The 24,360-nt window shown below is 39.8% G+C and overlaps 1 protein-coding gene across 1 annotated transcript in view; it reads right to left on the bottom strand.

The window, feature by feature from the left end:
* The window catches only part of LOC126234311 (acyl-CoA Delta-9 desaturase-like), a 284,371-nt gene that overhangs the window by 1,568 nt on the left and 258,443 nt on the right, over positions 1 to 24,360 (bottom strand). Inside the window, exon 6 of the mRNA XM_049942997.1 lies at positions 13,407 to 13,592. Coding sequence (XP_049798954.1) covers positions 13,407 to 13,592 — 186 coding nt within the window. The remainder of the gene's footprint in view (positions 1 to 13,406; positions 13,593 to 24,360) is intronic.

The raw sequence follows: 24,360 nt of genomic DNA, 5'->3' as shown, positions 1-24,360 counted from the left end.
GAAGGTTACAAAGAAATGACACTCCTCGGACTCATGTTTGTCAAGGCGCCTCTTCCACTTCTTTGTTTGAATACTAGCAAAGTTCTCTGTCTTATTTATGTTTGTATGAACATCTCAGCTATTTGGTGAGCTGTTAGCATTAATCCTTAAAATAATTTAATGCTGATTACTGGTATTTAGCTTGGTGCATAGTGGTAAGAGTGATATTTGAAGGTATTGGTGCAAGGGTCTGGGGCATTTTTTGGGACTGAGCTCAGATTGCTATTTTTGTTAATACAATATTTACCCAAGTATAAGATGATGCTAAGTATGAGATGACCACCTTCTTCAAGAGATTATTTGAGAAAATTTTATTTTTAACATATTCCAACAAATCAAAATTACAAAATTTTTCTGATACAAAGTATCTCCCTAAAAAGTAAACATATGCCTATTTATTGAATGTCTTCATTTTCATAATACAATAAGAAATAAAATAAATAAAGAGTAATGGTTTACATTAATTTTATCTTCACTCTCTGTTATGCTTATTATCCAAGTCAGTTGCTATGGTATCACTGTTTTTAACAAAACAACAGTAATCATCACCATCACCACACACCACACTGAGGGTGTCATTATCTAGCATGCTAGTTTCAGCTAACCAATGAGAAGTTAGAAAAGAGGCCATGTATTTCTATATGTGAGCAGCACAACCCTGTTTGTTGTCACAAATATCTGGGCCACAATATGATCTTGCAAATTCAGAAAGCATTTGCCACACAATGATCAAGTCTCCAAAAAGCATTTTGATGCATGTTATGTACACTGTTGTTGGCTGGTACTTGTATTTGAGTTTTCATTTTTGTCCTATATTTTTTTTACTGCATCACAGTTTAGGTATAGTGTCATGTTTGATGGCATAGGAGACCAGTTCAAAAATGTTCAAATGTGTGTGAAATCTTATGGGACTTATTTGCTAAGGTCATCAGTCCCTAAGCTTACACACTACTTAACCTAAATTATCCTAAGGATAAACACACACACCCATGCCCGAGGGAGGACTCGAACCTCCACTGGCACTAGCCGCACAGTCCATGACTGCAGCGCCTTAGACCACTCGGCTAATCCCGCGCGGCACAAGCAGACCAGTCCTGACATGAAATATGTGGCCGTATGAATTACATATAGCAGAGGATAGAAGGTGCAGCAGGACCTGGCGAAGTTCGCATTTCTGACATTTCTCATTTTTCAGTTTCCAACGTTTCTGCTCAAAACGTAAAATAGCAGCTGAAGTTGTTGGTTACTTGCAACATTAGCTACAAATTCACACATGAAGAACAAAAGTGGAAGGAATGTCCTGTATATAACTTTTACCGATATTTGGCTGTTTGTTCCAAGTATTTCATGATTTCCAATTGGTGGTTGGGGGGAGGGGGAGGAGACTTAATAGTATGGCTTAAACTGCTATGAGTGAATATGAGTGAAGTGAGCAACAATAAAATATATAATACTGATTGTGACAAATATTTGGCTGTTCATTCCAAATAAATTGTTACGTTATTTCTGAGGTTATGGTGATTATGGTGCGACCTGAGAACACAGTTCTTTCCCCCCCCCTCCCCAAATACATAGTGAATTGTGCATCTACATTGACAAGAGAATGTGACAATATTTTTTCTCTCTTGCTTCCAGACACTTTGTCTGGCTACTTTTCTCCACTGGCTGTGCAGAATCGGTAGCTGACTTACCCCCTTTGGTTCCCTTCACACCTCATGGCGAGCACTGACAACATTGCTCCATTAAACAAAAGTACTCCTCTGACTCATATCTAGACTTCTTCTGTCCCCTGCAGAAAATTATACCATTGTTGAATATTTGTCCAATTTTAAACTCTGTTGAATTCTGACTACAAATGAATTCAGGCAAACTGCACTATAAATGTGGTAGATGTTCATAAAAAGCCAAGGTACATGACGTATATTCCCTTGGTTGGCAGCATGACAATATCTGCTGTCCACATACCCCTCTCCTCTCCACATTCATCCTTGTTTTTGGCCAAGTTCATGTCACTGTCCCCCCCCCCCCCCCCCCCCTCCAATACTTCTGAATCCTTCAAAATGATTCTGCATGTGAGATCAACTTACAGCTAGTAAGTAAATTTAAGATGATCCTGTATTTTTTTAATGGTGAATTTTGGCAAAAGACCCATGTTATAATTGGGTAAGTATGGAAGTAAAGTGAATGCAAGAATTTATCAAAAGCTTTTTTCCCGTGTTAATACCATTCCAGTAAGCTTTTCTGTATCGGCATGGTAATGTTCCTGTTTAAAAGGCAAGGTCCAGTGGACAGTGGTGCAAATAAAATTTGGTGCATTTGCTGGATTGACCTGTTAAAAAAAAGAAACTTGAACTCCAAACAATGTATATTGGACAGGAAGAGTATTAGATGCAGATCCAGTTCACCCACATAAAACATTGCAAAAGTCACTCAAAATGCTTTAGAATAAGATTTAACTTATTACATTTTTAGTGCCTCAAAAATAAGATGGGACTCCTTCAATAAAATTCTTCAGGGTATCAGACCGCATCGTCATAATTTAAAATGCGCCAACGTTTCGGCCAGCGTTGCAGCTAGCCTTCATCAGGGCCTTACGTTAACTGCTAAATGAACACACTTGGTTCCTTAAATAGCTGCACGAGAAAACCGTGTCGTTACTTGATTGGCTGTAAAAGGAGGAGGAGGAGGGGTGAAAGGTATGCTTTATTGGTGTTTCCTTTATTATCTGTCATTGGCTGAAATAGCTGTTTTCTATTGGTCTTTATATTAATCCACCCCATTGGAGGAGACGGACAAATAGCGAACAGGTGATGGCTGTGACGTCACACTGTTTCCATGCTGTCCAGAAGCCGGCTGCGGCGTGCCATTGCTTTGTGTGCTCGCGACCACTGCTGTGGCTCTCCGTGTGTCTGCATGGGCCGCCACGGCTCTGCCGCCGCTCCGTAGCCCTGCTATTGCAGGCAGCCAAGACCTCGGAAGCTTGTACCCGTCTTCTCTATTCATGTTGGCGGGTCTTTTGGCTATTTCTATCGCCTCTCTAATCTTTCTTTTGAAAGTGAGAGGCTGTTTCGCCAGGACGCGGGCTTCTTGAAAAAATATTGGTTTCCCGCACTCGTCTCGGTGTTCCGCCACTGCTGACTTAGTGTGTTGTTTCAGGTGGATATATCTTTCATGTTCCGAGAGCCTTGTGCTAATCGGACATCCCGTCTCACCTATGTAGACTAATCCACACGCACAACCAATTTCATACACGCCAGCTGTGTGTAGTTTGTCAACTGCATCCTTGGTAGAAACGAGCATGTCTGATATTTTGTTTCTGCTTCGGAAAATTGGTTTGATGTCGGTTTTTCGTAGAATTTTGCCAATACGTTCGGTGACCCCTTGTACATATGGTAACACAGCAATGCTCTGTGCCTCCTTCTCCTCTTCCCTATTAGTCTTCTCCCTTGTCGACATGGTGCTGTCTATCATCTGCTTCCCATAGCCATTAGTTCCGAAGATGGACCTGAGGCGTTCAAGTTCTGTCTTCAGATGTTCTTCATCGCTTATCCTGTACGCTCTCTTCGTTAGCGTGTGCAGGGCGGACTTCTTCTGCGTGGGGTGATGGTGGGAGGAGGCGTGAAGGTACCTGTCCGTATTGGTTGGTTTCCTGTACACTTTGTGGCCAAGTTTACCATCAGGTTTTCGATAAACTTCCACGTCGAGAAAAGGCAGCACCCCATTCTTCTCTGTTTCCATTGTAAACTGAATTTTCCTATGCTGTTGGTTAAGGTGCTTGTGGAAGTTCTGTAACTCCTCTTCTCCGTGGGGCCAGATGACGAAAGTATCATCGACATAGCGAAGCCAACAATTTGGACGTAATGGTGCGGACTGGAGGGCTGTTTCCTCAAATGCCTCCATGAAAATTTCTGCTGCGATAGGCGATAGGGGTGAGCCCATAGCTACACCATCAGTTTGTTCATAAAATTGACCTCTCCACTTGAAATAGGTGGTCGTCAGACAGTGGCGCACAAGCTCACATATATCAGGTACCACGCTCGGTTCTACCAAGGATGCAGTTGACAAACTACACACAGCTGGCATGTATGAAATTGGTTGTGCGTGTGGATTAGTCTACATAGGTGAGACGGGACGTCCGATTAGCACAAGGCTCTCGGAACATGAAAGATATATCCACCTGAAACAACACACTAAGTCAGCAGTGGCGGAACACCGAGACGAGTGTGGGAAACCAATATTTTTTCAAGAAGCCCGCGTCCTGGCGAAACAGCCTCTCACTTTCAAAAGAAAGATTAGAGAGGCGATAGAAATAGCCAAAAGACCCGCCAACATGAATAGAGAGGACGGGTACAAGCTTCCGAGGTCTTGGCTGCCTGCAATAGCAGGGCTACGGAGCGGCGGCAGAGCCGTGGCGGCCCATGCAGACACGCGGAGAGCCACAGCAGTGGTCGCGAGCACACAAAGCAATGGCACGCCGCAGCCGGTTTCTGGACAGCATGGAAACAGTGTGACGTCACAGCCATCACCTGTTCGCTATTCGTCCGTCTCCTCCAATGGGGTGGATTAATATAAAGACCAATAGAAAACAGCTATTTCAGCCAATGACAGATAATAAAGGAAACACCAATAAAGCATACCTTTCACCCCTCCTCCTCCTCCTTTTACAGCCAATCAAGTAACGACACGGTTTTCTCGTGCAGCTATTTAAGGAACCAAGTGTGTTCATTTAGCAGTTAACGTAAGGCCCTGATGAAGGCTAGCTGCAACACTGGCCGAAACGTTGGCGCATTTTAAATTATGACGATGCGGTCTGATACCCTGAAGAATTTTATTGAAGAAGACAACGGCCGCGGAAGCCTACGCTTACAAGATGGGACTCTTTCCTGAAGGGTTTTCTTTCCTTTCCTCAGTCATGAGTCTTTCAGATGGGCTGATGTTGTCTTCCATCTTTCTATGTTGTGTGCATCTTTTTATATAGAAGTTACACAATCTTCTACAGTTTCATCTGCGTCTGTATGATCTGCCTTTACTATTTTCTCCTCTACTGCTCCTTCCACTGGCAGGTTAATTCTTTGGTGCTACAGCAGAGGTCTCATTAAACTGTCTTCCATAGATTTCTTTCCTCATCTATTCTTTCGAGTACTTGTCCAATTTTTACCTTATCTCTCCGCTTAATTTTTGACATTTACTGACAGCACCATGCTTCCAGGTTCTTATTCACCAGAATTTTGATGATCCACATTGTATGTCCATACAATGCTGTGTTCCAGATGTACACTATCAAGAACTAATTCCTTAGTTCCATATCGATATCTAATATCGGTAGAGCTATTTTACTAAAGAAAGCTTTATTTGCTGATGCTAGTGTACTTCTTATACCTTCTTGTCTTCAGCCATACTTAATTTTAAACACTGTAATCATAAGCAAGTATATGCCATGTGTCATTAGTTTCATGGTAGACTTATATGGAATGAAATGCCATTTTTATACAGACAAGTGTCACTACAAAGTGGAAGTAGTCTATTACATACACGTAAATGGCCATAATGGCAATCAGAAAACTTTGATGAATTATAAATCACAGTCACAACTTTTTTTGTTAAGGGGCATACTGTGGCTAACTTGTCACTAATGGCTCATGTGTTGAGATGTCTGTCAACTTAAAAGTACCAATAAGAAAAATTATACAAAAATTACATTTTATTCAAGCCACATTTGAAAAAAAATTGTAATAATTGTAACAGCTGGTAACCAGTCTGCTCTGAGTCTCATTTTATTCTGGACACCTTCACAGCAAAGACCATCTCTCTTGACCGTTCAAGGCAATTTTGTATTTCTTGTTTACTGAATGAAAATGCACAAGTAAGCAGAACATGTAGGTCTTACTTCTTCACTTGTGCTATCTAAGAACCCAAAACTCAAACTGTGAAGCAACTATTAGCTCAGGCAAACCAATACACAACAAAATGTCCAACAAAACTCTAAACAGAAATGTTCACGCATCAAGAAAAACAAAAAAAACTCCTAATTTACGCTGATTGCTACGGAAAAAGCCTCTCTGTTTTTCTCCATGAAAATATGAATTTAGATTATTCGATGTTTGCTAAGCTCAAACCTGGAGCCATATTCAGTTCTGTGGTAGAAAACGTAACTGTAGAAACAAATGAACGTAATAAAGATGACTGCATTGAACGTGTAGGTGATGTATACAGAAATGAAAGTGAGTCACCACTGAGAAGTTATAGAAAGTTATTGCCACAATTACACCACACCAATGTTATCATAACAAATGTGTCAGTATGATATAACCTTCCACAGTGGTCTTGTGTTAATAGGGAAGTAGAAACTCACAATTCAGTGCTACAAAAACTATGTGAAAAATGCAGCTATGTGAAATTAATAGATATTAGGAAAATCAACCAAGATAAACACACCCAGCTTGGACTACACACAAACAGGAAGGGAAAATTAAGGTTAGTGAATAAAATAAAAATTCTATGTGTCCCATTCAGCAACAAGAAGGAGCGATCAACCAGGCAAACTAGATGTATGTGAACCCTGTGACCCTGTGCACTCAATGTAATCACACATGTAGAAGGTAACTACAACACCAAAGATAATCTTGGTTCCACTCTGACAGAACACAACTACATCCACAGACATATACACAGAATCTTGGCTCGACTCTCACAGAACACTACAACATCCACTGGCATATAAAAAGAGAAGAAAACCAGGCTACACTTATAGGATACATCTGAATGTGCAGTACCTTACAAAGAAACTCAATATACTACAGGTATTTGTAATTGAGCTTTCATCACAAGTGTTAGAGTTAACTAAACCTGGTCTATAATGTAATGAAATTCAGTATTAGAAGCTAGATGGTTATGTACTGGTAAATAGTGATTGCAGGAAACAGCATAAGGGTGGAGGTGTGGCAATCTTTGTTAGAGGACATAGTCAATCTAAGAAACCTACTTTTACTGAGCAATATAGTGAAGAGGGGATATTAGACATATGTGGTACTGCAATTCAGTTATAAGAGCATGGAGTCAATGCAGTGAAACAAAGTAATAGGAATATACAGGCCATCTTGTGCAGATGTAATCCATTTTCTTAGCAGTTTCAATACCATAATTAGGAAAACTGGTCTCAGTGACAATAGTATACTTGGAGACCTTAACACTGATAAATCTCCAACAACATAACTAGCATGAAACTTGTAGATGTACTAACTTCATACAGTCTTAGAAATATAGTTACCATGGATACCAGGGTCTCAGATTCTATTTCTACTGGGATGGATTATGCAATAATTAACAAAACTGTGGAAGACAGTGTTAAGTATAGTAAAATAGCCTTTCGTTACGCAGACCACCTTGCACAACAGATAGAATATAGAAAAACAGCTCCTAAAATAATACCAAAAATTTTGAAAAGAAATGTATTATGAAAAATAGTAAAGTCAACTCTCTGAAAACTGAACTAGCTGAGGAGAAGTGCAATAGAATCTACCACGCGGAAGGATCAGATAACAAATATTTTATAATGTCCTATTGAAACATGTTGTTTCCTGTTATCCCATTAAATAAATGCAGACAGGACCAATACACAGTCAGAGTGGAAGAAATTACAAACTCAGACTTCCAACCAGCCTTGTTAAACTTGGGCAAAATATTAATGACCTAGATGTCTCGCACCCCAAATCAACAAGACCTCATATTTTCAAACAAAAATATAGCACAGCTAAGAAAATCTTTGTAGCAGAACTTTCAAACCTTAGAAAACAAATCCAAGGTAACGAAATCTCACAATCTACAAATGTAAGCAAGGCATCCTGGAAACTGATCAATAAGTATCAAAGGACTCTTATTCATTATACAGGATGGTAATATTATAAAATAACCAATAACATTATGTAACATTTTTAATAAACATTTCATATCACCAACAAGAAACTGAATATACATTTAGAAATGCACTGAGGGACATCAGATCACACCCCTCAAGCAGTGAGTTTTAACTCTGATGATGTTAAAGAAAATGATATGAGCAAGATAATCCTCACATTAAAGAACATATACACAGCTGGATGGTATGGTATGTCGAGTTTAGTAGTTAAAAAATGAATAAAAGGAACAGTTAAACCACCAATGTACCTCATAAACTGTAGTATTATCCTAGTAGTCTAAAAATAAGAAATTTTAAACCAGTGCATAAGAAGGAGAGTAAAAAAGAGGTTTCAAACTCCTACCCAGTATCACTGATCCTTGCCTTTAGTAAGGTTTTTGAAATGGTTATCTTTCCTCAGTGCTCTGCTTATTTTACAAAGAACAAATTGTTAACAGAAAAACAGCATGGCTTTAGGAAATATCAGTGCACAACTACTGCAGTTGCTGAATTTCACCATAAAGTGTACACCCTCCTGGACTAAGGTGTGAAGATAGCAGGCATGTTCTGAGATCTTTCCAAAGCCTTCGACTCAATCAACCATGGGTTGCTCATTAAGAAACTGAAGGCTTACACCATCAAGGACTCAGCTATGCAATTACGGACAACACACCTGACAAATTGCAAATGGCATATTAAACTTTCATGTAAAATTAATAATAAGGCAATAGATTTCCAGTCTTCTAGAGATACAGTAATTCAAGGGGTACCACAGGGATTGATCCTTGGTTTATGTCAATGACACAATACAACCCTTCAATTCACATCTAGTAACCTATGCTGATGATGCCTCCCTCTCATTTTATGAAAACTAAGGGTGTGACAGAAGTAACCACATATTTTCTACACCAGGGTCTAAACACCAATATCAGTAAATCCCAGCTACTAACATTTAAAACAGCTGGTTCTCATGAGGCTGAAATAAAAAATATTTGTGGTATTACATCAGCAGAAGCAGATAACATTAATTTTATTGGTGTCCACCTGCACAAAAATCTCTGTTGGGTTAACAACATTGCTTTTGTACTTATCAGCAGTAGTTTGTATCTGATAAGTCAGCTGGAAAAAATAGTCGCAAGTTGAACACTAAAAATTGTTTCCTGTGGAACAGTTTATCCATTTCTTAATTACAGTATTGAACTGTGGGGTTGTACAGCAGACCTGCACCTGAATAGAATATCAGTATTACAGAAAAGAGCCTTTAGGTTAATGCATAGACTAGAGTATAGTCGCAAGTTGAACACTAAAAATTGTTTCCTGTGGAACAGTTTATCCATTTCTTAATTACAGTATTGAACTGTGGGGTTGTACAGCAGACCTGCACCTGAATAGAATATCAGTATTACAGAAAAGAGCCTTTAGGTTAATGCATAGACTAGAGTCCTGTCATGAAACCCTTGTCCACCATAAATATCTAACAGTGCACTCCTTGTATTTGTCTAAACTTACTATATTTTTACTAAATAGTAAAAACAAAGTAAATAAGTGCAGTGATATACATAATTATGAATCTAGAAGTAAGGGTAACTACTTCAGGCAGAGGACAAAATTAGAAATGACTGACAATAGGTCTTATATTAATAGCTAGATATGGTTCAACAAGATGCAACATGCTTTGAAAATTTGTGAACCAAAGCTGTTCCACAGACAGTTAAAAGCCTTCTTAGGTAATAAATGTTTATATTCACTCAGTAAATTCTAATCTACTTGCCCTCTGTTGTAACACATAATATAATTAGAATATTAATATGAATGTATGTGCCACTACTGTGTGTAAGAGTTATCTATATTAATCTACTCAATCTATGTATGATGTCTGCAAAAGTCATCAGCTTGATGGCCTACATGCAAAAAATGTAAATAAATAAATTGTTGTCATGAAATTCACTAATGATTCAGGCAATCTGCCCAGCTCTGATGCCAATATCATTCACAACCCTCTTGATATGCCACTACAGTAAACATGATGAGCATCTCTTACATTTCCCTTTACCACAGCAAAGTGTGTGTAGCTCATAAACAGATAAATAGAAAACGATATTGTGAAAAGGATAGTTGCTACTCACCACATAGCGGAGATGCTGAGTCACAGATAGGCACAACAAAAAGACTGTCAAAAAATGAGCTTTCGGCTAACAAGGCCTTCTTCGAACAAGGCCTTGTGCGAAAGCTCACTTTCTGATGGTCTTTTCGTTGTGCCTGTCTGTGACTGAGCATCTCTGCTATATCTTGAGTAGCAGCTATCCATTTCATAATATTGTTACAGTCCTTCTGGATTTTGCATTGTTTGAAGTTAAATAGGAAAATATGTTCCTGATCCTCTGTAATCCATGATTCCTCAAATTTAGCATATTAGAGTCTGAAACAGCCCACATATTTTGTAACATAAGTTTTATAATATTAATAATAGTAATAATTTTTATAGTTACTATTATTATTATATCATAAAAAATATTTTATTATTTATTTCCTCTGGTGTGGGCCTTCAGATGATGACATACCAATTTCAGTTTTTCATACTTTGTTCCTTACCCTATAGTACTCCTTCATCCTTTCACTGTGTTGATTTTTCCTTTCCTAAGTATGTTTTGCATAGTGAACGCATTATTGTGGCCAAGATAGACCCGAAGCCCATGCCTACTACAGTAGTACAAGTTTATATGCCAACTAGCTCTGCAGATGATGAACAAAATTGATGAAATGTATGATGAGATAAAAGAAATTATTCAGCTAGTGAAGGGAGACGAAAATTTAATAGTCATGGGTGACTGGAATTCGAGAGTAGGAAAAGGAAGAGGCGGAAAAATAATAGGTGAATATGGATTGGGGGTAAGAAGTGAAAGAGCAAGCCGTCTGGTAGAATTTTGAACAGAGCACAACTAAATCATAGCTAACACTTGGTTCAAGAATCAAAAAAGAAGGTTGTATACATGGAAGAATCCTGGAGATACTAAAAGGTATCAGATAGATTATATAATGGTAAGACAGAGATTTAGGAACCTGGTTTTAAATTGTAATACATTTCCAGGGGCAGATGTGGACTCTGACCATAATCTATTGGTTATGAACTGTAGATTAAAACTAAAGAAACTGCAAAAAGGTGGGAATTTAAGGAGATGGGAGCTGGATAAACTGACTAAACCAGATGTTGTACAGAGTTTCAGGGAGAGCTTAAGGGAACAATTGACAGGAATGGGGGAGAAAAATACAGTAGAAGAGGAATGGGGTAGCTTTTAGGGATGAAGTAGTGAAGGCAGCAGAGGATAAAGTAGGTAAAAAGGCGAGGGCTAGTAGAAATCCTTGGGTAACAGAAGAAATATTGAATTTAATTGATGAAAGGAGAAAATATAAAAATGCAGTAAAAGAAGCAGCCAAAAAGGAATACAAATGTCTCAAAAATGAGATTGACAGGAAGTGCAAAATGGCTAAGCATGAATGGCTAGAGGACAAATGTAAGGATGTAGAGGCTTATCTCACTAGGGGTAAGATAGATACTGCCTACAGGAAAATTAAAGAAGCCTTTGGAGAAAAGAGAGCCACTTGTATGAATATCAAGAGCTCAGATGGAAACCCAGTTCTAAGCAAAGAAGGGAAAGCAGAAAGGTGGAAGGAGTATATAGAGGGTCTATAGAAGGGCGATGTACTTGAGGACAATATTATGAAAATGGAAGAGGATGTAGATGTCGATGAAATGGGAGATACGATACTGTGTGAAGAGTTTGACAGAGCACTGAAAGACCTGAGTCGAAACAAGACCCCAGGAGTAGACAACCTTCCTTTAGAACTACTGACAGCCTTGGGAGAGCCAGTCCTGAGAAAACTCTATCATCTGGTGAGCAAGATGTATGAGACAGGCGAAATACCCTCGGACTTCAAGAAGAATATGATAATTCCAATCCCAAAGAAAGCAGGTGTTGACAGATGTGAAAATTACCGAACTATCAGTTTAATAAGTCACAGCTGCAAAATACTAACGCGAATTCTTTACAGACGAATGGAAAAACTGGTAGAAGCCGACCTCGGGGAAGTTTGGATTCCATAGAAATGTTGGAATACGTGAGGCAATACTGACCTTACGACTTATCTTAGAAGAAAGATTAAGGAAAGGCAAACCTACGTTTCTAGCATTTGTAGACTTAGAGAAAGCTTTTGACAATGTTGACTGGAATACCCTCTTTCAAATTATAAAGGTGGCAGGGGTAAAATACAGGGAGCGAAAGGCTATTTACAATTTGTACAGAAGCCAGATGGCAGTTATAAGGGTCGAGGGGCACACAAGGGAAGCAGTGGTTGGGAAGGGAGTGAGACAGGGTTGTAGCCTCTCCCCGATGTTATTCAATCTGTATAATGAGCAAGCAGTAATGGAAACAAAACAAAAATTTGAAGTAGGACTTTAAATCCATGGAGCAAAGGATTTGGAAGAGCAGTTGAATGGAATGGACAGTGACTTGAAGGGAGGATATAAGAACATCAACAAAAGCAAAACGAGGATAATGGAATGTAGTCGAATTAAGTCTGGTGAAGCTGAGGGAATTAGATTAGGAAATGAGACACTTAAAGTAGTAAATGAGTTTTGCTATTTGGGGAGCAAAATAACTGATGATGGTCAAAGTAGAGAGGATATAAAATGTAGGTTGGCAACGGCAAGGAAAGTGTTTCTGAAGAAGAGAAATTTGTAAACATTGAGTATTGATTTAAGTGTCAGGAAGTCGTTTCTGAAAGTATTTGTATGGAGTGTAGCCATGTACGGAAGTGAAACATGGACAATAAATAGTTTGGACAAGAAGAGAATAGAAGCTTTCGAAATGTGGTGCTACAGAAGAATGCTGAAGATTAGATGGGTAGATCACATAAATAATGAGGAGGTATTGAATAGAATTGGGGAGAAGAGGAGTTTGTGGCTCAACTTGACAAGAAGAAGGGACTGGTTGGTAGGACATGTTCTGAGGCATCAAGGGATCACAAATTTAGCATTGGAGGGCAGTGTGGAGGGTAAAAATCGTAGAGGGAGACCAAGAGATGAAGACACTATGCAGATTCAGAAGGATGTAGGTTGCAGTAAGTACTGGGAGATGAAGAAGCTTGCACAGGATAGAGTAGCATGGAGAGCTGCATCAAACCAGTCTCAGGACTGAAGACCACAATAACAACAAGTATGTTTTGAAGTTATTCTTCTTCCTTCCTTCAAAACCATTCTATCACACTTTTACTCTAAAACTGTCCCTATATCTTCTAGTTTTTTATTACTTATCTTATTTTATTATTATTATTGATTTATTGGTTATTAAGTAATTTTAGAAATACATAATAACAAATGCTTCCCATGACAGTGTTTGTCATGAACGTATTGGTGCTACATGTTACTAAGTACTGGTATGAATCTGGAGATCTCGAGCAAATCATTATAACCAACCTGTCATAAGGCTTGTTGCCCCAGATATGTGCAGCACTGTTGACTAGCCAGGTGAAGTTGAGGCTACAGGCATACCGGATGATGGCATTGACAACCAAGGATAGATACCAGTCTTCACCCCACAGCCACACAGGGATCATCACAGGTAGGTAGAAGCACAGCACGAATTTCAGTGGCCTAAAGTACCTGCAGGCATAGATGCACACAATCCATAAACACATGCCCCTGGGATACATATTCAGTGCTGAGTTTAAGCAGCTGTAAATGAGTAGTAGGCCTACACACAACTGGTGGAGAACTAATTTTATATTATAATTCTTTTGTATTTAACAGTCAAAGATTGATTGCAAGCACTTGATTAACAGCTAATCCACTGTTTGCCATGGGCAATTGCTTACAGTTGAGAGCTCTTTGCTTCTTTAATGTAAATCATAATGTATTAAAAGATGACCCTGATTCAATATAACACATCGACTGCAACATAAGATTGCTTGATTTTTTTTTTCTTAACATTCTCCATGTGATTAAGTTTGTGGTACTCCATTACGTAGTGATGGTGAATGATAGATGACACAGTGGTACGGAGTACCCAGCATGCTTTATTTTATAGGAATTCGATACATACAAGAATGCACGACATAACAGGCTTGAATCACAGAGCGAACTGCCTATCACTCACTGATATTGTGAACCATCTATTGCAGTGAAATAATAGTTTTATGAAGAACTACTTTCATGACCTAATCTTACCAAACTTGATATGAAAGCAGTGCTACACATACTTTCTAATTCTGTTAAAAACGACCTGTTCACGATTAGATTAGATGTACTTGTGTTCCATTTGATCCATAGTGAGGAGATCCTCTGGTATGTGGAACATGTCAGAAATCAAGAATACACAATAAATATTTACAAAATAAGAACATATCTTAAGCTTGTTTACATATAAAAGGATATAAAACCTGTCATCAAATATTAAATGCTCAATACACTTAGGTGCATATGATAATGCTTAGGCCGGCCGAAGTGGCCGTGCGGTTAAAGGCGCTGCAGTCTGGAACCGCAAGAACGCTACGGTCGCAGGTTCGAATCCTGCCTCGGGCATGGATGTTTGTGATGTCCTTAGGTTAGTTAGGTTTAAGTAGTTCTAAGTTCTAGGGGACTAATGACCTCAGCAGTTGAGTCCCATAGTGCTCAGAGCCATTTGAACCATTTGATAATGCTTAGGCTACTATAGCCATACATCATCAAATAAAAACAAATTAAAATAAAATAAAAACATTTTACAGCACTTATTTGCAATTAAGGCATTACTGCACAAAATTTGTATGGAAGCCAGACTCTACATGATATTCTCATTATGTAATATTATTAATAACATACAAACATCAATTGGTTCTGCTAAGAAATTCATCATTGTAGCAGAAGGAGTTGACTACCTATAAATTCTTTAGACTCTTCCCAAACTGAACTTTATTATTAGTTAAACTTTTTATGGTTGCTGGCATTTATTGAATATACACTCCTGGAAATTGAAATAAGAACACCGTGAATTCATTGTCCCAGGAAGGGGAAACTTTATTGACACATTCCTGGGGTCAGATACATCACATGATCACACTGACAGAACCACAGGCACATAGACACAGGCAACAGAGCATGCACAATGTCGGCACTAGTGCAGTGTATATCCACCTTTCGCAGCAATGCAGGCTGCTATTCTCCCATGGAGACGATCGTAGAGATGCTGGATGTAGTCCTGTGGAACGGCTTGCCATGCCATTTCCACCTGGCGCCTCAGTTGGACCAGCGTTCGTGCTGGACGTGCAGACCGCGTGAGACGACGCTTCATCCAGTCCCAAACATGCTCAATGGGGGACAGATCCGGAGATCTTGCTGGCCAGGGTAGTTGACTTACACCTTCTAGAGCACGTTGGGTGGCACGGGATACATGCGGACGTGCATTGTCCTGTTGGAACAGCAAGTTCCCTTGCCGGTCTAGGAATGGTAGAACGATGGGTTCGATGACGGTTTGGATGTACCGTGCACTATTCAGTGTCCCCTCGACGATCACCAGTGGTGTACGGCCAGTGTAGGAGATCGCTCTCCACACCATGATGCCGGGTGTTGGCCCTGTGTGCCTCGGTCGTATGCAGTCCTGATTGTGGCGCTCACCTGCACGGCGCCAAACACGCATACGACCATCATTGGCACCAAGGCAGAAGCGACTCTCATCGCTGAAGACGACACGTCTCCATTCGTCCCTCCATTCACGCCTGTCGCGACACCACTGGAGGCGGGCTGCACGATGTTGGGGCGTGAGCGGAAGACGGCCTAACGGTGTGCGGGACCGTAGCCCAGCTTCATGGAGACGGTTGCGAATGGTCCTCGCCGATACCCCAGGAGCAACAGTGTCCCTAATTTGCTGGGAAGTGGCGGTGCGGTCCCCTACGGCACTGCGTAGGATCCTACGGTCTTGGCGTGCATCCGTGCGTCGCTGCGGTCCGGTCCCAGGTCGACGGGCATGTGCACCTTCCGCCGACCACTGGCGACAACATCGATGTACTGTGGAGACCTCACGCCCCACGTGTTGAGCAATTCGGCGGTACATCCACCCGGCCTCCCGCATGCCCACTATACGCCCTCGCTCAAAGTCCGTCAACTGCACACACGGTTCACGTCCACGCTGTCGCGGCATGCTACCAGTGTTAAAGACTGCGATGGAGCTCCGTATGCCATGGCAAACTGGCTGACACTGACGGCGGCGGTGCACAAATGCTGCGCAGCTAGCGCCATTCGACGGCCAACACCGCGGTTCCTGGTGTGTCCGCTGTGCCGTGCGTGTGATCATTGCTTGTACAGTCCTCTCGCAGTGTCCGGAGCAAGTATGGTGGGTCTGACACACCGGTGTCAATGTGTTCTTTTTTCCATTTCCAGGAGTGTATATATTGCTGAATAGTGGACACCTTTTTGAAGTAAAGTAAGTTGCTTTAAGTCTTTGTGGAAGTTATTCTTGTTTCTAGTATTGATTCCAAGAACTAAGCTATTGGTAAAAAAAGATTATTTTTAATCACAAATTTCATTAAGGAATAAATATTTTGGGAAGCAGTAGTTTGTATCCCTAGTTCCTTAAACAGTCCTCTGCAGGATGTCCTTCAGTTAACATCACAAATAATTGTTTTTGGGCTTGGAAAACTTCAGCTTGGCTTGTTGAGTTACCCCAGAAAACAATCCTGTATGATTTTATGGAATGAAAGTAAGCATAGTATGCTGAATCTGCACTTCAGTGTCTCCCAGCCATTCATGCCACATGACTTCACTATATTCAGCATGCTAAACACATTAATCCCTCTACTTTAGTTGCCCTTGGAACTTTAGTAATCATGGTTGCTACAACTGCCTCATGGTCTCTGGCGCAGTTTTCGGTATGGATATCATCAAAGTGGTCAGGTCTCTTTGTTGCTCTTAGGTTGGTCATATCATGAGTGAGTGTATGCAATAACTAGGTAGTTGTCACAGACAACATTTAGTAATTTTTCATAGGATATCTTGTCACATCCACCGCTTAGAAAACTGTAATTTTTGCAATTGACTGGTGGATGATTAAGGGCTCCTCCAGTGATGACAGTATGATGGGAACTTACATACTAGCGAATTGGAATTTTTTCCAAATATTTCTGTACCTCACTATAAGGACCCATTGTAAGTTTGTGCCTATCCTAAATACTGAGTCTTGTGCAGACAATCTCATATGTAGTTACAATTTCTGTATCAGTGGATCTGAGCTTCTTGTTCTCTGTGGTAAATACCACCATTTACCATTTGACTATGCTTTCAATATACACTTAGATTTACCTAAAAAATTTCACTGCTATCAATTTTGAGTTTTTAATGGCTTTCTGTCAGTGCCACCTATTTTTGGGAGCACTTCCAATTCTGGCACTTTGTTGTGAATGCTTCAGCAGTTAATCACTGTGTATCAAGTCAGGATTACAAGATAAGTTCTCCACGACAGCGTGAGCAATATCTGTGTGTGTACACATGTTGTGCTTGAAGATGGTCTTCCCCAGACATTTATCGTACATTGAATGTTGTAATGGATCATACCTCCCCTGGTTGTAACATAGACCCTAACTCCTTCTGTTAGGTTAGACCAAAGTCTATAAAACAGCCATGGACTAGTCAAGGAATAAAGGTATCCTGCAAGTCAATAAGGAACCTATATATATCAGCCAGAAACAGCTCTGATGTAAAAGCTATAGATCAATACAAAACATACTGTGGAATATTGAAGACAATAATAATCACATCAAATCACATACATTGTCAGAAAAGGACAGTCACATCAGATAATAAAATAAAGACAGTATGGGATATAGTAAAGGATGAGTCTGGTAGAACCAGAGATGTAGAGGAGCACATAGCATTAAGAGTCAACAATACATAGGTAACACAAGTGTGCAGCGTTGCAGAACTTTTCAGTGAGCACATCATAACTGTTGCTGAAAAGATAGGGTTCTTAGGTTCAGTACATGCTGCTATGTAATATCTCAGACCAATCCTACAAATTACTACAGTAATACGAGTATGACCCTCACAATACCAGTGGAACTAATGTTCACAATAAAATCCTTAGAGTCCAAAAATTCAATATATCAACAAAGTTGATTAAACAGTGTGCCTCTGAGTTTAGTGACATTTTAAGTTATTTGTGTAGCCAATCTTATCAGTGGGACATTTCTTGAATGGTTGAAACATGCTGAAGTTAAGCCTTCACATAAGAAAGGAGATAATGAAATACCACTAACTTCCATCCAATTTCACTTTTGCCTGCACTCTCAAAAACTTTGGAAAAGATAATATACAGTCATCCTCTTTACCATTTGACCATAAATAAAATATTGTCCACGTCACAGTTAAGATTTTTAAAGGGTTCCGATATTGAGAAGACTAACTACACATCAAATGAGAATGAGAATGTACTTAATTCATTAGATAATAAATTACAAGTTACTGGTGTATTTTGTGACCTGTCAAAGGCATCTCAATGTGTAAATCACAATACCCTTTTATGTAAATTAGGATATTGCAGTGCAGCAGGAATACTGCAAAATGGTTCAAATCCTATATCTCTGACAGAAAACAGAGGGTGTCAATAGGAAAGAGGCTCATATCAAGGCATCAAGCATCATACAACTGGGAACCAATAACATGTGGTGTTCCCAAAATTCCATCTTAGGGCCCTTACTTTGTCTTGTGTACGTCACTGAACTTTCATCAGTAACATTGCCATATGCCAAGTTTGTTTTGTTTGCAGATGATACAAACATTGCAATAAATAGTAAATCAAATAAAGCCTTAGAAAAGTTGGCTAATGAAATTTTCATGGGCATAAATAAATGGTTTCTAGCCAATTCTCTGCCATTAAACCTTAAAAAACATATTATATGCAATACAGAACTTTTAAAAGGTTTCCTGTCATTATATGCCTAAAATATTACAACCAGCAGATAGAAGAAGTATACATCTTTAAATTCTTGGTCTTACAGCTGGATAATAAAATTGACTGGGAGGGGAATACTGCAGAACTGTTGAAGCATTTAAACAAATCTCTTAACTTCGATGATCTGATGGGAACCAGTGTAACCACCTCAGCATGGCTTTTGACAGCATGCTAAATAAAAATCAGTACTGATGTATCTCCGTAAGGAACTCTAAACATTCAGATCCGTAAAGCAGCATGTAAAAGAACTGTGGCTCAGATTTAGAAGAATAGATGACTATTCAGTTGATAGGTATACACATAGTTTATGGTGGGATGGATGCTACATGGTTTACAGTTACTGTAAAGAAACTTCCAAAGAAACAGAGAGTACTGTATAATATGTGTGAAACAAAGCATGAAGATGCTGAATGAGACACATTTGGCTCTCAAGAAGGCAATATGTAGTGCCTTCATTGACCACTGTAGCAGAATATTATCAAAGGATCTCTCCCAAAATCCAAAGAAATTCTGTTCCTGTGTAAAGCGGTATAAAAGTTGGTGTTCAGACACTCAAAGACTGAAATTGAAGGTAGCAAAGCAAAAGCAGAAAAGCTGAACTCAGGTTTCAAATGTTCCTTTACAAATGAAAATCTGGGGGTATTGCTCCAATCTAATTCTCGTATTATTGAAAAGTGGTACAGATATTAGTATCAGTAGTGTTGAAAATCAATTGAAATAGCTGGAATTGAAGAAGGCCCCAGTAATCAGTGGAATCCCTATCAGAATCTGTAATGAATTTGCCACTATGTTAGTCCCTACTGTAGATCCCTTGAACAAAAAAAAGTCGAGTAGTACAAAGAAACTGCAGGTCACATACGTCTACAGGTAGGGTAGCAGAAGGATCCACAAAATTACTGTGCAATATCCTTGACATCCACTTGTTGTAGAATCTTAGAACATATTCTAAGCTCAAAGGTAATGAGATACTTCAAACAGAATGGCCTCTTTCATGCCAACCACCATGGATTTGGAAAACATCGATCATGTGAAACCCAATACACACTTTTCATGCATGACATACTGAAAGCTGTGGTAGTTAGGCAGGTGCAGTATTTTTCTATTTCTGTAAAGCATTTGACTTAGTGCCACACCAAAGTATATCATCAAAAGTACAATTAGGTGAAATCTGTGACTGGATTGAGGATTTCTTGGTAGAGAGGATGCAGCAAGTTATCTTGGATGGAGAGTCATTGGCAAACGTAGAAGTAACTTATAGAGTATCACAGGGAAATATGTTGGAGCCATTCATATTCTATATTAATGGCCTTGCAGATAATGTTAATAGTAACCTCAGATTGTGTGTAGATGATGCATTTACCTGTAATGAAGTATTGTCTGAAAGAAGCTGCATAAATATTCAACCACACCTTGATAAGATTTGAAAGTGGTGCAAAGAATGGTAAAATTGTGGATTTAAAAAGAAAGCAACTCACACAAATATCTGAGTGTAATGCTCTGTAGGGATATGAAATGGAACGAGCATGTAGGCTTAGTCATATGGAAAGCAGGTGGTAGACTTCAATTTATTGGTAGAGCACTGGTGAAATGCAATCAGGTTACAAAGGGGACAGCTTAAAAACCACTGGTGTGACCCATCCTGGGATTGCTCAAATGTGTGGGACCCATACCAAATAGGACTACCAAGGAATACTGAATGTATACAGAGAAGGGCAACACAAATAGTCACAATTTTGTTTAATCCTCAGGAGAGTGCCACTGACAAGATGAAAGAACTCAACTGACAGACTCTTGAAGATAGATGAAAACTACCGAGAAAGTGCACTAACAAAATTTCAAGAACTGGCTTTAAATGATGGCTCTAGGAATATACTACTACCCCTATGTACTCTTTCCATAGAGGTTGTGAGGACAAGATTACATTAACTTTAGAAAGCACAGAGGCCTTTAAACAATGATTCTTACCGAGCTCCAAACATAAATGGAATAGGTAAAAGCTCTAATAACTGGTACAATGGGATGCATCCTCTGCCACACATTTCACAGTAGTTCACCAAGTATAGGTGTAAATGTAATTACTGTAATCTTTTTTTTGGGATCGCAAGGGAGTAACATGTTGGATGTGTTGTAATTTCCTGGATTGCTCAGTTAGTGATGGATTTTGAAACGTTTTAAGTTGGTTTTTGCAGAATAACTGGAGTCTATCTTCGAGCACCTGCCAGTTCAGGTTTTTGGCAGTGTTGTGACACATTCCCATGGGTCAAACAAACCTGTGACTATATGTGTTGCCCTTCTTTGTGTACATATTATATCCCCTGACAGTCCTATTTGGATGTATCCCACACACTTCAGCAATAGTCTTTGATGGGACCTACAACTGCTTTGTAATTGTTCTCCTTTGTAGGCTGCTTGCATTTTCCCAATAGCATGTCAATGAATATATATCTGTAACCTGTTGTACATATGAATGAACCTAAGGGATCATTGTATTTTATACCTGCAAAACTTGTTACAATCAGATATTAGAATGAACTGGTTCCAGTTGTGGCACATTGACTTTATAGTAATAGGAAACTATGATTATGTGTTCTGTGAAGTGCCATATTTTACAGTTCTGAACAATTAAGTAAATTGCCAGTCTCTGTGCAGCCTAAATAAATCTTTCAAGATCTGACTGAATACTTGTATAGCTTTTCTCAAACAGTACAAAGAACTGCAGTATATCTGAAGTTACTATTAATGTTATCTTTCAGGTGTTTAATATGTTAACATGCAGCACAGTTCCAGTACACTTCCCTAGGAAGCGTCTGAAGTTACTTCTACTTGTGTTGATGATTTCCCATGCAAGATAACATGCTGCACCTTCCCTGCCAAGAAAACCTCAATCTAGTCACAAATTTAATTTGATATCCCATATGTACATGATTTCGTTAGTTAGCACTAGTGTAATACTGAGTCAAATGCTTTCTGGAAGCCTGGAAGACTTTCAGGATGTTGAGTGAGGAAAGGGAGAGTAGGGTTCCACATGACCAATGTTTACGGAATACGTGTTGGTAGACATAGAGGAGGGGACCTTATTATATTTGAGCTCAGAATATGTACTGCGATTGTATAACAGACAGAATTGAAAGGAAATGGATGGTAGTTTTTGTGAAGCTCTTCTGCTACTCTTCTAGTAGACTGGTGTAACCTGTGATCTCCTCCAGATGCTGGGTACAGTGTTTCTTTCAAGGAATCTAAGGTACACTGATCAGCCAGAACATTACGACCATTTACCTAATAGCCGGTATGTCCACCTTGAGCATGGATAACAGCAGCAACACATCATGGCATGAAAGCAATGACGCCGTGGTTGGTCACTGGAGGGAGTTGGCACCACATCTGCACATACACATATGCTAATTTCCATAAATTCTGGAGAGGGGGCAACGAGCTATGATTCCACATTCAACCACATCCCAAATGTGTTAGATCTGGTGATTTGGGGGGCCAGCACATCAATTGGAACTTGCCACTGTTTTCCTGAAACCACTCCATCACACTCCTGGCCTTGCAACACGTGCATTATCTTCTTGAAAAATGGCACTACTATCGAAAACCGTGATCACCCTGAAGGTTTGTATGAGGTCTGCAACCAGTGTACGATACTCCTTGGCTATCGTGGTGTCTTGCACGAATCCCACTGGACCACAGATGCCCACGTGAATGTTCCCTAGAGCATAATAGAGCTGCTGCTAGCTTGTCACCTTTTCCACAGTATAGGTGCCAAGGAGCTGTTTCCCTGGAAGATGACGGATTCAGACCCTCCTGTCGGCATTATGAAGAAGGTATCAGGATTCTTCAGACCATGCAACAACGGTCTTGCACTATGCTAACGTCCAGTGCCAATGGTCACTTGCTCATTTCAGTTGCGATTGTCTATGTCGTAGTGTTAACATAGGCACCTCTGTGGGTCGTCTGCTGCGGAGGCCCATTGTTAGGAGTGTTCAGTCCATTTTGTATTCAGACACGCTTGTACTCTGCCCGGCATTAAAGTCTGATGTTAGTTCCACCACAGTTCATCGCCTGTCCTGTTTTACATGCCTGCCCAGCCTACAACATCTGACATCTGTAACGAGAGGTGGCCACCCAACTCCACGATGTCTAGATGTGACTTAATGTTCTGGCTGATCAGTGTATATGATTCTATTTAGAATCTTATGAAGATCTACATCTACATACATACTCCGCAAACCACCTTACGGTGCATGGAAGAAGGTACCTCGTATCTATACTACTAATTTCCTCTGCTGTTCTGTTCTCAAATAGAGAGATGGAAAAACAACTGTCTAAAAGCTTCCATATGAGCCCTAATTTCTCGTATTTTATCTTCATGGTCTTTAACGCGAAATGTACGTTGGCGTCAGCAGAATCGTTCTGCAATCAGTGTCAAATGCTGGTTCTCTAAATTTGCGCAATAGTGCCTTCTGGAAGGAACATTATATTCCCTCCAGGAATTCCCATTTGAGTTCAAGAAGCATCTCCGTAATTTTTGAGTGCTTATTGAACCTATCAGTTCTGAAATGCTTCATTGCCTTCCTGTAATCCGACGTAGGGATGCCAAATACTCGAACAGTACTCGAGAATGGGTTGCACCAACATTCTGTTCGCTGCCCCCCTTTATAGATGAGCTTCACTTTCCTAAAATTCTCCCAATAAAACTAAGACGAGCGTTCCCCTTCCCTAATACCAACCTGAAGTGCTCATTCCATTTCATACCACTTTGCAACGTTACAGCTAGATACGTAATCAAAGTGACTGCGTCAAACCTCACACTACCAATGCTTATTCGAACGTTAGAGGACAGTTTTTCCTTCTCATCCGCATTAACTTACATTTTTCTACATTTAGAGCAAGCTGCCATTCATCTCACCAATTTTTTCTCAGTCATTTTGTACATTCCTACAGTCAGCCAACATAGGATTCCACCAGTCCGTCGAGCTCTATTAAATTTTAGCGATTTCATTTGTTTCTCGGTTGACTTACCAGTCATCTTTGCAGTGGTACAAGGATTAAACTAAGATAGCACACCTGGAATTTCCTTTGTAAAGGGACATTTAAAGATGGGATTAAGCATTTTTCCTTTTGCCTTTCTATTTTCAATTTCAGTTCCTGTGTTATCACGAGTGTCTGAACACTAACTGTGGTGCCACTAGCACCCTTTAAAGTGACCAGCATTTTTTGGCTGTGGAAGATGTTTTTCTATAATGTTCTGCTACTGTACTCGTTGAAGTCGTCACACATTGCCCGTTTGACAATCAAACTACTTCCATTTATCATTTCTGTTGGGCAGCTGGCGCGAACTTCTGCCACATGGGAATTTTCAGACTTACAAAACGGTGGGAGAATTGGAGACAACATTGAAAAGTGACGGTGAAAGCTGTAGATCAATACGAGTAGGTGGTTTGTCTA

This window comes from Schistocerca nitens, chromosome 2, assembly GCF_023898315.1.
Source record: "Schistocerca nitens isolate TAMUIC-IGC-003100 chromosome 2, iqSchNite1.1, whole genome shotgun sequence".
Classification (NCBI taxonomy): domain Eukaryota; kingdom Metazoa; phylum Arthropoda; class Insecta; order Orthoptera; family Acrididae; genus Schistocerca; species Schistocerca nitens.
Note: the sequence above shows the minus strand (reverse complement) of the source record. Positions and strands in the feature narration are given on the sequence as shown.